The sequence below is a fragment of the Castor canadensis genome, chromosome 15 (assembly GCF_047511655.1).
Source record: "Castor canadensis chromosome 15, mCasCan1.hap1v2, whole genome shotgun sequence".
Taxonomy (NCBI): domain Eukaryota; kingdom Metazoa; phylum Chordata; class Mammalia; order Rodentia; family Castoridae; genus Castor; species Castor canadensis.
In genome coordinates, this window is record NC_133400.1 from 98,245,097 (window position 1) to 98,259,253 (window position 14,157).

At 48.2% G+C, this 14,157-nt stretch overlaps 1 protein-coding gene and 1 non-coding gene across 2 annotated transcripts in view; both read left to right on the top strand.

Annotated features, from left to right (window-relative positions):
* Nid1 (nidogen 1) overlaps window positions 1-13,780 on the top strand; it is a 71,034-nt gene extending 57,254 nt beyond the window's left edge. The window contains exons 15-20 of the mRNA XM_020157462.2: window positions 3,198-3,324; window positions 7,171-7,342; window positions 8,553-8,710; window positions 9,716-9,839; window positions 10,527-10,639; window positions 11,788-13,780. Coding sequence (XP_020013051.2) covers window positions 3,198-3,324; window positions 7,171-7,342; window positions 8,553-8,710; window positions 9,716-9,839; window positions 10,527-10,639; window positions 11,788-11,909 — 816 coding nt within the window. The 3' untranslated portion in view covers window positions 11,910-13,780. The remainder of the gene's footprint in view (window positions 1-3,197; window positions 3,325-7,170; window positions 7,343-8,552; window positions 8,711-9,715; window positions 9,840-10,526; window positions 10,640-11,787) is intronic.
* Window positions 1,575-1,652, top strand: LOC141417779 (small nucleolar RNA SNORD121A). The gene has a single exon (XR_012442407.1). It is a non-coding gene; the product is annotated as a small nucleolar RNA SNORD121A (small nucleolar RNA).
* Window positions 13,781-14,157: the final 377 nt, after the last annotated feature.

Sequence of the window (14,157 nt, forward strand, 5' to 3'; positions counted from 1 at the left end):
TCGTGTGTGGGTGTTTTGTCTGCTTGCAGCTATTGGGTGAGGCCTTTGCATTCCTGCTGAACCCACAGTGACTCCTTTGCAACAGCTGCACTCAAGGTCTTCATCTGCCCTGAGGTGGGAACAGGCTCCTCTTAGGCTTTTTGAGAGCTTGAAAGTGTGGCTTGTGAGTTGGGGACTTCTGCCCATTAACTAGGATCTGTCTCCATCTTCTCCTGCCCTGTTCTGTCCTCTGGCCTCACTCGCTGGCTTTGGCCCTCTGCTGGTCCTCAGACATGTCAAGCACATTCTCATCTCAGGGCCTTTGCACCTGATGCTCCCCCTGCTTGAAGTCCTCTCACGCCCAGAACTCCCATAGTTCACTGCCTTCTTTCATGCAAACTTCTGCCAAAATACCTCTCAAAGAGGGCTGTCCTGGCCCCTGTGTCCAGATGACAGCCTCCACCTCCCTGTCCCTCTATATTCTGCACCACTCAACACATTCAGTACCCGTGTTTACATCTGTGCCTGTTGTCTGCCTTCCTACTAGCTGCGTCAGCAGCACAAGAAGGAGCTGTCATCTCCTTCATAAAGGTAGTGGTTTCACAGTGATATTTTTACACCCCAAACACTCCTCCAAAGTATAGTTTTAAATACTTTAATTTGCAAGAAAGCTGAACTAGGCTTCACCAAAACAACCTGCAGGCAGAGGGCTTGCTTTGAGGCAGTCTCTATGTTGCTAAATTATTTGGTGTTCTCACTAGGAAGGAGTCTTGTCTAAGTCTCATCATAGCTCATCCTACCCAACAGTGTTAAAGAAAAAAATCACTAATTCCTGTTACAGACTTTCTTTTCATAGATACAGGGACCACTGCAATGAGCTCTTGTGGTGGGGGAGAAAGGCTGGGCTCAGCTCCAAATACAGCACAGGCAAGTGGGATTTATAGTCAAGAAACAGCGTGGGGTTAGTGGGTGGAGAATCAGAAGATTCTGGCTGAATGGACCTAACAGGATTCTCGCTGAAGAGAGCCAGAGTGACCAGATGTCACCTGGGAAATCGTGGCTTGCTCTGGTGGCTCTTCAAACACAAGTATAACCCAACAGATTTTGATAAACTCCAATTGAGTGGAAGACATTAGTCACCTTTGCTTCCTCTGGTCCTTTGTTGCTTCCCTTCAGTAAGAATTGGGGTGTGAAGAGACTTGGTGTTTCCTGCAGGGAACGGTCTCTCTCTAATTGATGCTGGTCAGCATTGGATGGGAGGCCGTGGAGAGGCACTTGGTTACCAGAAGGCCTGAGCACTTGGACATGGTAGTTTGAGGCTCTGTGTGTGCTCTGCAGGTGCACAGGGCTGTCTTGGCATTTTCAGAGGCTGCTTAAGATGATAGTGTATCTTAAGATAGCATATCTATAAATACGAGGTAAGATAATATAAATTTATAATGCATGCACACTTACGATGCTACAACAAATGTGGAAGTACGGTTCTTTGATCTGAAGTTCCTGATCTGTTCCACAAGCTTGGCTGGCATTTGGAAGTGTGAAGATTTTTCACATGGAAATCACATAAGAGGAAAAAACATCTTACAGAGGATATTTTCTAAACAATAATGTGATAATTTCCAAGCACATATCTGATGATTCCATGTGGAATTTAGGTACTGAGTCTTCTGGGAAAATAAAGAATATTTTCTTCTAGGCGCTTTGTAGACTCAGCTTTTCATTCTTTCTCAATTTTATTTGGGCTAATTACATACTTTAGGGAATTTCGCTGTCAGCTTTAATTTTTACCAATGGTGTAAAGTCAGATCGAGTCTTTTTTTTTTTTTCACTTGTTTATTCAGATCTTATCGCACAATTTGTTGAAAAAACTGTATTTTCCCATTGACTCCCTGGTGCCCTTGTCACGAACCACTTCCTGCACAGCTGAGGGCTGTTTCTGGCTCTGTTGCCTGATCTCCCTGGGTAAGCGGACCTTACTACCTTGATGATAAGTCTTAAAGTCAGGGAGAGTAAGCCTTCCAAGTTTGTTTCTTTTTGAGATTGTTTGCCTACTTTAGATTTTTTTTTATTTCTATATAACTGTTAGAATAAACTTGTTAGGTTCTAAAAAAGAACAAAGAAGATGAAGAAGAAGGAGCTCACTGGAACATTGATAAAGATAACACTGAACCTATAACTACTAAGTGAGAACTGATATCTCTGTGTGTGTGTGTGTGTGTGTGTGTGTGTGTGTGTGTGTGTGTGTGGTACTAGGGTTTGAACTCAGGGCCTTCACCTTGAGCCACTCCACCAGCCCTTTTTTGTGATAGGTTTTTTTCAAGATAGGGGCTTGTAAACTATTTGCCTGGGCTGGCTTCGAACTGAGATCCTCCTGATCTTTGTCTCCTGAGTAGATGAGATTACAGGCATGAGGTACCTTGCCCAGCTGAGAACTGACATCTCACAAGCCAGTAAACTAATTGGTGTCCTTATTTATTTGGCTCATCTTTAATTTCACTCTGCAGCGTCTTGTAGTATTCAGCGTGAAGTGTTATCACATGTAGTCTTTGAAATTTATTTTCTATTTTTTGCTTGTCTAATTTCATATTGGTCTTTTATCCTGCAATCTTGCTAGATTCAATTATTAGTTATAAGAGTTTGGTGATTTGGTTTTTGTTTTGTTCTCCAGAACTTCCACATAGACAATCATTTCCTTTGGGTGGTTTTACTTCTTCCTTTCCAATATTTATGTCTTTTATTTCTTTTCCTTTCTAGGCTTTAGGTGGGCAAATTTCTTAAACAGTAAACAAAAAGCATTAAGCATAGAGAAAGACAGTAAATCAGAAATAAAAATTTTAAACCTTTTCAAAAACAGCACCATTAGGAAAATGGAGAAGCCATCTACAAATGCGTGCGTTCCTGCACACGTGTATGGGAAAGGAACTTTGTCTAAACCATATAAAGAACTCCTATAATGCAACAACAAAATGTTTTCAATGCACAAAAGATCTGAAGACACTGGGGTTTATTTATTTATTTATTTTGGCAGTATTGGGGTTTGAACTCGGGGCCTCGCACTTCCTAAGCAGGTGCTCTACCACTTGAGCCACATTGCCAGCCCAAGACACTGGGTTTGAAAGCTCTTCCAGGGCGTGTGAGCACGTGGGGAGATTCTCACCATGACCACTTACCCAGATGCTGGTGGGCAAGCTGTTCTCACCACTGAGCTTCCCTTCCAGGCGAAAGTCATCATTGGACTGGCCTTTGACTGTGTGGACAAGGTGGTTTACTGGACGGACATCAGCGAACCTTCCATTGGGAGAGCCAGCCTGCATGGAGGAGAGCCAACCACCATCATTCGACAAGGTAGGCACACACGCTAGTTCAGCTCCGAGCAGCCCTAGTGGCTTTCGGGGGGAGGTGGCGTGTGGGGTGTGTGATTGTTCACAGGGTGTGGCTGAGGTCTCTGCTTCAGAGCACCACCTCCTCTGACATGTCGTCCAGGCACTCACCCCTAAATCAGGACATCCCCTGTGCCTTTCTGAGGCGCATGTAGTCCATCTCTCTGAACCACGAAGGCCAAGCTCACCATCCACTTTTGATAGCCATGGCTCCCGCTGGCCATTGATTCAGAGTCTGCTCCACGGTGGGCTCCAGGACGTTTTCCCAAAGGCTGCAGGCGGATGGATCCTAAAGTCAGGAGGGTCACAAGCATAATATGGTCAGTGTCCTGAACAGGGAGCCTGTTCCCAAGACACCTGTTGAGTTCAAGGGCCATCACGTCAACCTGTTACATGCTGGGAGGACAGCGTCCCCTTCTCTACCCACCCCTCGATACTTGCTTGGCTGGCCTAGGCCGGAGGACTGCAGCCAGCCAGGACCGACCTCTGCAGACTGTTCTGAGTTTAGGTCGCATTACTGATGATAAAGCGCTCACTGCTTTGGCACAGCCTAACGTCAGCATTTAAACTCATTTAACCTTAAAATAAGGATGCCATTGTGAGCCCAAGGACTAAATGCATTATTTCAATGTCTCCACGCAACAAATGAAGACCATTTTACATGGATATGTTTTATCTTGATGAAATAGCATTAGAGCAAAAAAATCCCAGGACCTGTAAAAATCCCCTTGTGATGAAATGGTCAAGAATCAAGTGTTAGGCAGGCACCAGTGGCTCACACCTGCAATCCTAGTTACTGGAGAGGCTAAGATTGGGAGGTTCACAGTTGGAGGCCAGCCCAGGAAGTAGTTTGCAAGGCCTCATCTCCAAAATTATAAGAGCAAAATGGACGGGAGGCCTAGCTCAAGTGGTAGAGCACCTGCTTTGCAAGTATGAAGCCCTGAGTTCAAACCCTAGTCCTACCAAAAAAAAAAAAAAAAAAAAAAAAAATCACACGTTGATTCAGTCTGACTCATAACTAACCTAACTTGGGAATTTTTGCTCAAAAGACATTGTTATGCTGATATTTGTTGTAAGAAGTCCTCTTGCTTCCTTTATAAAGCACTCAAATTATAAGATGATTTGGATATATCAAATAGAAGCCTTATTTTGTGTTTCTTTTTACGTGGGACTGAATGTAGCTTTTTCAATTTCCAGTTTAACATTCCTCTAACAGCTGTTTTTCTGGAAGGATCCTTGTGCCTGTGAGATCGCTCCTAGGGCATTGGTCTCCTTCCTTGGCTCCTTCCGTAGAGACCCTTAGCAGAAATTGGGCTGAATTAAAGTGGCTGGCCTTGCACTTAGACCCTGAGCTGTCTTCTGGAAGTGGACGGACCGTTTAAATGACGTTTGCTAGTCTCCAAGCTTAGGCTTAGTGAGCGAAGTCTGAAAAATGCCTTTTTGCCTCTTATTTCTCTCTGTGGAAAATGTGGCTATGATCTGTGATTCGGTTTCAAAACCCAGGGGAAGGGGGTAGGTCACGGTTTGCTATTTCCTGTTGCTTTTGGAACTGATGCTCACCCGAGAGCACTTTAAGCACAGCAAGAAGCATTCCATGCAGAAGCCTGCTGACTGACACTGAATTAAATGAAAACGTGATCTTTGTAGACGAAAAATCACCAGGAATAAGTTTCAGAAAGAGGGGGAGACGCTTCTAGCGAACTCCTGAGTGTGTACAGGTTGGGCCTTGGGCCTTCCCCGGGGAGGCAGGTGGTGGAAGTGGGACTGTGATCTTCTTCAGGTTTCTTTCATACACTCGTACTCTTGGGCTTCTCTTCCTTCCATGTGTTCGAGTCCCAACCTTTGATCTATATGATAATCGATTTCTTTTTGACACAGCAGTGTAGAATAGCCAGTCACCTTGCTATCTGCTCTCTTCCTCTGCACAATGAGGGCTGAGGTTTCCAGGTCTTTCCTTTGGAAGGGCAGCCCACAGAGCAGAATTTAACTGACTGGGGACAAGGGGCTTGGTGGCTCTTGATTTTAAGATCAGGACCAGGGCTGTTTCTGAGGAGACAATATGACACGGGACTCCTGCAGGATTCTACCAAGTACTGGGGACATTCACTAAGCAGCCTTTCCCTCCTGTCTGTGTGTCTGAGTAGCTCATGTCACACAGGATGTGCTCAGTGCAGGTATGTCCCAAAGTAGACTAGGGCCTCGGGGATGAGGGGCAGATTTTAATGCTTGCTTGTTTTTCGTTTTTTTTTTTTTTTTTTCCGTACTGGAGTTTGAACTCAGGGCCTCACACTTGCCAGGCAGGCGTTCCACCACTTAAGCCACTCTGCCAGTCCTGTTTTGTGATGGGTCTTTTCGAGATAGGGTCTCATGAGCTATTTGCCCAGGCTGGCTTTGAACTGTGATCCTCTGAGCACTGCCTCTTAGTAGCCAGGATTATAGGCGTGAGCCACTGCGCCCTTAATGCTTTCTTAAGCTCTATTTTGGGTCTAAATAATGAAGAGCAGATTCACGTGTGGATTCTGGTTCTCATCGCCTTCCTCTGCTGGGCTCCTGTGCAGGGTGGTAGTGTTTCCATGATGTGCTTGGAGGCTAACAAACACCAACATGAAGAGGCCGAAGGACTGACTCACCACATATGGAGGGAGAACATAGGATAGGGTCATTTTCTCATACCCCACATCCCTCGGCCAGGGAGTCCTCTTCCTCTTCCTGCTTACACTCCACTCAAGTTCAATGGCTTTCCATCCTCTCAGCAGTAAGGGGAGGAATCCCAAGTGACACCAATAAGTATCACGATGTCATTTTAAAGTTTTTAAAATTTATAGTCAGAAAGCCATTGAAATCTGGAGCTTTGGAAGAAGTTAGATGGGTGCTGGGGGCTCATATTGGAGCTCCCGTTACCAGTGCCAATCCCTGGCCATACCAGTAAAGACAGTGGAGTGTTACTTGTAACCACTGCCACCCCTTCTTCTTTCCCCCTTACACTTGCATAAGGTAATAACATCTATGCTTCCTTGAAAATGCATCCCTGAGATGCCCTCCCCCAGTAACAAGGATGAAGGAAGAGCTGTCGTTCTGTCTGAAGGTCTTCCATGCCTCTCCTGTGCCTGGGAGAAAAGTGCCACTCTCTCAGCTCTGCACTGTTACTTCATCCCTGGCCACTCCCCCACCTTCACAGTCTCAGCCATATGAAATGGTACTCAGTTCACTTCAAGCCAGGTCCTGTCTTCCTTTATACTTTCGTGCTGGCCCAGCTACCTAAACCTTTATCTGGGCCATGTGCCTCATGGACTCCCAGTGGTCCTTCAGGAACCAGCTGCAGAGGTGGGCCCCTCCCCCAGGAATCCTTCCTTGGTCTCGAAGACTGGTCCAGTGTCAATCGTCCAGGTGCCCAGAGAACCTGGACCTCAGTCTGAATTGTGATTGGCTGGAGAATGAACCCAGGGCTTGTGCGTGTGAGGCAAGCATTGTGAGGGCTTCTTGATGCTCAGGCCAGGGCCACAGCTTAGTCACTGGGACAAGCCTGGGCACAACAGATGAACGAGGCATGAGTGAGTAGCATTTTGAGTTATCGTTGTCTCGTAAACACCAAGCATTCCCACTGGGCTTCACAGACTGCAAGGTTTGACACCATGTGAAGTAGCACTGAGTAATCAGGGAAGTCTCGTCTTTGGGGCTCAGTGGTAGAGCGCTTGCTGAACTGGCATGAGGCTCTGCATCCAATCCTTAGCACAGTGAAAAACAGAAAAGAGAAATGTCTGATCTCACCTGCTTAGCAGGACCAATCTGAGTCTCTCTGTGCCTGGTCTAGACCTCGGGAGCCCAGAAGGCATTGCCCTTGACCACCTCGGCCGCAACATCTTCTGGACGGATTCACACCTGGATCGGATCGAAGTAGCAAAGCTGGATGGCACACAGCGCCGGGTGCTGTTTGAGACGGATTTGGTGAATCCCAGAGGCATTGTCACTGACTCCGTGAGAGGGTATTTCTGTGTGAACACGTGTGTTCATCTGTTGTGTTTGCGTCTGGTCCTTTTGGCGCTCTCAGATGCACGGTTCGAAGTCCAGCTTGCCCTCTTCCTGAGACCAATAAGTACAGGGTGAAAAATCTGCATTCGGTGACTCGTAGGTACCCTTCAAACTGGTGAAGTACCAGCACTCTTACTGCAGTGTGGGCAAACTGCCATGTTGCTTTGTTTTGTTTTGGTGGTACATGGGGTTTGAACTCAGAGCTTCACATTTGCAAAACAGGTACTCTACTGCTTGAACCACACCTCCAGTCCAGTACTGGGGTTTGAACTCAGGGCCTTATGCTTTTTGATTTGGTTATTTTTGAGATAGGGTCTGGCTTTATGCCTGGGCCAGCCTGGGTCTCGGTTCCCCTATTTATGCTTCCCATGTAGCTGGGATTATAGGTGTAAGCCACCATACCTAAGTATTGGTTGAGATGGGGGTCTCATGAAGTTTTTGCCTGGGTGGGCCTTAAACCACAATCCTCCTAATCTCTGCCTCCGAGTCCCTAGGATTATAGCTTGAGCTACTGTATCCCTCAGAGTATTGGGGAATGTGGTTCAACATGGAGTCATGTGAACCCCATAAGAGTGTTGGGGTGGCCTAACTGCACCCCAGGGCTCCTTCTTGTAGTAGACCTACTGTGAATATCGTGGAGCTGCCTTACTATGGGTTTCTTCTACCCACAACTGTGCTCTCCCCCTTCACACCCCAGGCCCTGGTTCTAGACACAGATTCGGTCACTTTGAGACCACATTCCTTTGTGCCAGGGCCACTCATTCACCCCCTGGGCAGCAGGGACCTTGATCACTGCCTCGGCCAGCATCATGTCTTACTTTGTCCAGCCCCCTGGGTCTGCCATGTCCTCTTGTGTGATGGCAATGTACAGAGAATTAGTGTCTTTTTATCACTTACCGAGTTTTGTTAATTTTGTCAACAGCTTTTGAGAGATACATCAGTTATAGTAAAGGGAACTGACTTTATTAGTAACAGAATAATCACATTTGCGTGAGGTACTAAACCAAAGGGGGTGCTTGCAAAAGAAAATTCATCCTACCACCTCTGGATCCTGATTAGCTGTGTTTTCCTGTCTCTTGTCACCTCGCCATGGATTCTTTTAAAGTGTTTTTCATAAACTTTTCAGTATTTCTCTTCCTCTTTCCCCTCCTTTTCCTCCTCCAGGAACCTTTATTGGACAGATTGGAACAGAGATAACCCCAAAATTGAAACTTCCTACATGGATGGCACCAACCGAAGGATTCTTGCACAGGACAACCTGGGCCTGCCCAATGGCCTGACCTTTGATGCGTTCTCGTCCCAGCTCTGCTGGGTGGATGCAGGTGACAGGAAGCTTGACACTGCCCTGGAAGAATTCTTCATCTTAGTCAGGAGGAGGCAGACTACAAACCTTGGGTCAGACCTACCCAGCTGCCTGGGTTTTGTTTAACCTGGAAGCTCCAAATGGCTTTTACATCGTAAAATGTTACATTTTAGTGTTATAGAAATAGCTGAATACCATCTTCGTGGTTTTTTTTTCTTTTGTTTTGTTTTGGCAATACTGGGGTTTGAACTCAGGGCCTCACACTTGCTAGGCAGGCACTCTACCACTTGAGTTATTCTGCCAATCCCCATCTCTTGGTTTTGTCTCTTGGCCCACAAAACCTGAGATGATCACTGTCTGGTCCTTTAAGAAAGAATTGACTGAGCCCTATTCCAAGTGACAGTGCAGGAAGCCTGTGTTCATGCTGACACTTGTTGAGCTGTTCACATCCTATTTTCCCATAGCTCCCTTTTGTCCCCAGGGGCTTAGACAGGACTTTGAGCCCAGGAAGATAATACCTGTGTACCCTGCCTTGGCAGATGTGGGGTGTCCCCAAGGCTTGGATGTGGGAAGAGCTCCCATCTCCCTCTGTAAACATCTCTGTAGAGTCCCTTCTCTGTACTAGACACTATGAGAGACGATGAGGTAGACAGTCTGCACACAGGCCTCAATGACAGGCTGCACAGCTGCCAGCAGGCAGCAGTTCTTATCACCCTGGCTCCAGGGAGGAAGGGCCTGGGGAGGCTCAGGGAGGAGGGACTTGCACAAGAGCTCAGAGAAAGGAGGGTGTGACTCCTCTGCCCTGGATCACATCTCCCCAGCAGGACCAGGTGTAGTCACCAGAACACAGGGTGGACGTAGGCTGATGAAGGTGGCTAGACAGAAGGAAGAGAGAGCTTGTCAGGGTTTGAGACTTGTCACTGCAGTGCTGAGATCTCCTGCCCTTCCTCCTTTCTTGTGCAGTGGCACACAAAGGACCCATTTCTTGAGTGAACAATGAACAACTTGTTTTTGCCGCACACAGGCACCCATCGGGCGGAATGCCTGAACCCGGGTCAGCCCAGCAGTCGAAAGGTTCTTGAAGGACTCCAGTATCCTTTTGCTGTGACAAGCTATGGGAGGAATCTGTACTACACAGACTGGAAGATGTATGTCGTCTATGCCTTGGGGGTGGGAGGGCCTACGTGTGTGTCTCCCCCCTCCCCCCTGTCGTCCCCCCCCCCCGCCCCCCGCCCCCCCCCCCCCCCCCCCCCCCCCCGCCGCTGTCTCTGGGAGCCCAGGCCCTTCCCTTCTGCCCTCTTGTCTTAACCTTCAAGTCTTCAGAGATGGCCCCTCACCCTCTGGTTGTCAGGATATGGGCTTGTGGGGGCGGGGGGAGCACTGAGGGGAGCAGAAGGTGCCATTTGTCATGATGGTCCTGGCTGGGCACTTCCAGGTCTGTAACTAGGGCATCTTCTCCCTGGAAGGTGACCAGGGATCACTTGGCTGGTGGGCTCCATGCTGATTCCCCTGCCTCACTGCAGTTTTTAAACTAAAATGCATTCCTACAGCCTCGTCTTCAGCAGCCCTTTCTGTAAGAGGAGGCTCGTCCCAAGCAGGCAGCTGTCCAGGGCGTCCTCAAGGAAGCCAAGTCCTGTCTAGGTAGAAGAGAGGAGCTGGCTGATCTTGGCTCTTTCAGGAGCCCCTACCCTGCAGGCTTGGCCCACTCCAGGAGGAGGGAGCGAGGCCACCATGTCTGTTTCTGGCTCCCGGTTCATCCCCAAGCTGCAGAAAGGGCTGCTGTGTTGTGAATAGTGGGAGCACCAGATGTACTTTTGCCCTTTGCCCTTTCGCAGGAATTCTGTGATTGCTGCTGACCTTGCCATTCCCAAGGAGACGGATACCTTCCATCCCCACAAGCAGACCCGGCTGTATGGCATCACCACGGCCCTGTCGCAGTGTCCCCAAGGTAACTCACCTGTGCTGCTGCTATGGGCGGGGGCGGGGGGACACTGGGGGACGTCCTGGGGTCCAGAGCCCACACTGTGCTAGTAGTCCTGACCACTGCCCTTCCACTGTTACTGAGAGCTGAGCCAGATATACCAATGGAAAACAAAGCATAAACCAGATGTAGTAAGGAAGTCTTGAGTCTTGGGCTGGTCTCAAAGCGTCCCGCCTTCAGATAATAAACAGGAAGTTTTTGGTTTTGTTTTTTGAGACAGGGTCTAGCTGTGTACTGCACTCTGGGCTCGGGTTTGTGATCCTCCTGCCTCAGCCTCCTTAGTGCTCGTTTTACAGGCTTATGCCACCATGCCAGCCCCCAGACAGGAGCTTATGTTAGGGTCTCTACTGCCTTAATCATTGATCCATTTGGCCTGATGGCAACATGAGTAAGAAGAAGAGAGCCGGGCACAGTGGCACATAGGCCGCCTGCTCCAGCGGTGGAGATAGGAAGAGCAGAGTCTGAGTCCAGTCAAAGTTAATGAGACCCCATATCAAAAACAAAATAAAAAAACAACAGCTCTGGGGCGTGACTCAAACGGTAAAGTGCTTGTCTAGCGAGCTCAAGGCCTCGAGTTCAATCCCCAGCACTGATACAAGCAGAGTTGCAGACAGGCACTTGACGCTGACCGTGAGCTAGGCGCTCTCTTAGAGCTGGAAGTGGCTTGTTCATTACCCATTTAGTCTCCACAGCATCCCTGTGCAGCAGGGTGCCCAGTCACACAGCTGTGGGCAACCTGGCTACAGGCCTGCGCTGTGCTGAAGGCCTCACTCCTAAGCCCCTTCCTTCTCGGCTTCCCTCGTCACCCCGCCATTGTGAGGCCCAGGCGTGGGCGAGATGAAGGGTACCTTCTGCCTGAGATCTCTGCGAAGGCTTCCGTGCTAGGCTGCACAGCCCTCCTCTGGGGAATCGCTGTTTCTGCCCGGCTGGTTCAGGGATACAGAAGCAAACTTCTCAGCTTAGCGAGTGCCCGGCACAGCATCCCTGTTGCCCTGGACCCCTCACGGACTTGCCCCCATGGAAAGCCAAAGGGGGTTACTAAGGAGGTCCCTCTCTAGAAGACTGTTGACTTGGGTCACAGAGGAGGCTGTGGGACTGATTCCTGCCTTTTCCAGGCCACAACTACTGCTCAGTGAACAATGGTGGCTGTACCCACCTCTGCTTGGCGACCCCAGGGAGCAGGACCTGCCGCTGCCCTGACAACACCCTAGGAGTTGACTGCATGGAGCGGAAATGAAGACTAGAGAGCCTTGTTTCCTCGCCAAGTATTTCACAGTAATGCTGTGCTTGAAACTGCTTGGTCCGGACTGAAAACTGTCCTGAAGCTGAGTGACCACTAGGCCCAGGTCCAGCCCTGCCTGGGCCCAAACAACTTTCCCCTCCTTTTCCCCTAAGATATACATCCTCACCTCTGTAATGGGAAAGTCTCTACCACTACCTGAGGACAGGGCTACCCACCCTGGCCCCAATCATCAGACACACTTAGTCTGGGGTAGGAATTATGTGCTCCATCCCAGCATCCCAGGACCTTTTCCCAATCCTAGCCCCCCGGGGTGGGGTGAGCAGACCTTCCACGGGCCTGAGTGGCTCCATCCCTGTGGCCTTACAAGCTCAGCCTTTACCGAGGTACTCGCCAGCCTGCCAGCTCCTCAGCACCCCAGCCAGGGCCTGGCTGGGCATGGTTGCAAGTGAAGGAGAAAATTGCCCTCCCATGCCTTTTCTCCTGGTGCTCTGACTTCCCTGTATGCTCCCAGCTCCTTTCTACCTTGGTCCTGCTAAACTCAGTCCTTTGACCAAAACCCACCTTGATGGAGGGACGTGGATTTCCCCTCAGATAACATCCTGGCATTTCAGCAGTGGCCTTTGGTTGTCAAAGGTGCCCTGTAGTAGGAATTTTAAGATGTAGAGTAAGGTATTCAAGAGTAGGGGATTATTTTGATGTGCCTTAAGTTATACCAAAATTACCAAATTATTCCTGTTTGCCCAAAGCACCTGCATTTCAGCATCCGCTGTCTAGTCCTGTCCTTCATCCACTGTTAGTTCCAGTGTTCAGCATCCTCCTGGAGACCGTGTGAGACCCAGGCCTACGGCTGGCCCAGGTGATGGCCCCACCATGTCTTGTCACCTCTGACCTCTACTCCTGAGAACCAGTTTACTCTCAGCCATGAACTTGCTGCTTTGTGGCTCCCTTTAGCTGTGGCTCTTGCTGGCTGTATTCTCCTCCAAAGACAATCTAGGAATGTCTGAATGTTTCCACAAATGGCCTGACCTTTGAAACTGCTCATTGCTCTCACTCAAGGGACCATAGTGGTATTTCATGTTGATAATTCTTTCTAGAATTCATTTAAAAAACATCCCCTGACCACAGAGTACCTAGTGTTATCTTTTTCTTAACTGCTTTCTGGGTCCCTAAAAGAATAGAAACTTTGGGCTGAAAGTTGAGCTTGGCAAGTTTGAGTCAGTGAAACAGGAGGAGAAGGGAGTGGAGAAAGGCTGGGAAGAGATTGGTGGACAGCACGAATAGAAAGCCCAAGAAGAGAGACAGGAGAGGATGTAAGCAAAAACCTTTAAATAACTCCTGAAAGAAACTAGTGCTTTTTGCCAAAGAAAGCTTATCCTGGAGGACCTGGATGAATTTACCTTATATTCTCTGTGGGGAAGACAGCCCCCTTTTCTTCTAGCCCCAACACACTCAGTCTCCTACCCCAGCCCCTTCTGCCTCTCCTCACCTGCTTCCTTTTGTCCTGAGAGCCTGAACTGGGAGGGAGGTTTCCTTAAATGATTTGAGGCGTCACTAGATTTGGGGAGCACGTGGTCTTACATGCAGCTCACCCCACAAATTAATCTCACTTTGTGTTTGCATTTATTGTTCCATATCTAGCCCTGTATATCAGGCGTTCATCATGATGTATAATTTCTATAACTATTTCATTCATTTTACTAGACTCACTCTAAAATATTTTACATGGTAAATCCTCAAACTGTGGAAACCACTGAAGGTGCTTATTAACTGTCCCCAGATTTATATGAGTACTGAATGATTCCTTGAGTTTACACCTGTACAGATATTAGTGGAGAAAATAAAAAATGTTTTTGTTAAAAAGAAAATCTTCCTCTATCTTTTCGGAATGACAAGATTGTATGTACACTTCTTTTTTTCCCTTTGGCAGGACTAGGGTTTGAATTTAGGGCCTGGCACTTCCTAGGCAGGCACTCTAATACTTGAACCAGACCCACAGCCCTGCACTTCAGCCAGGTGAGTTACATGGCATATGGATTGTATCTTAATAAAGCTGGTTTTTTTTTTTAATTGCTACAAAACAAAAACTCCTAATTACAGAAGACTGGCAAAGTGCTGATTATCATTGTGGCTGAATTCTAAAGATCGCAGTGTTTGAATTTAAGTACTGCTGTGAAAAGACTGCAGATGGGACTAAGATTACTTTGTTGCCAGGTGTGGTAGTGTGTGTCTGTAATCCCGGCAC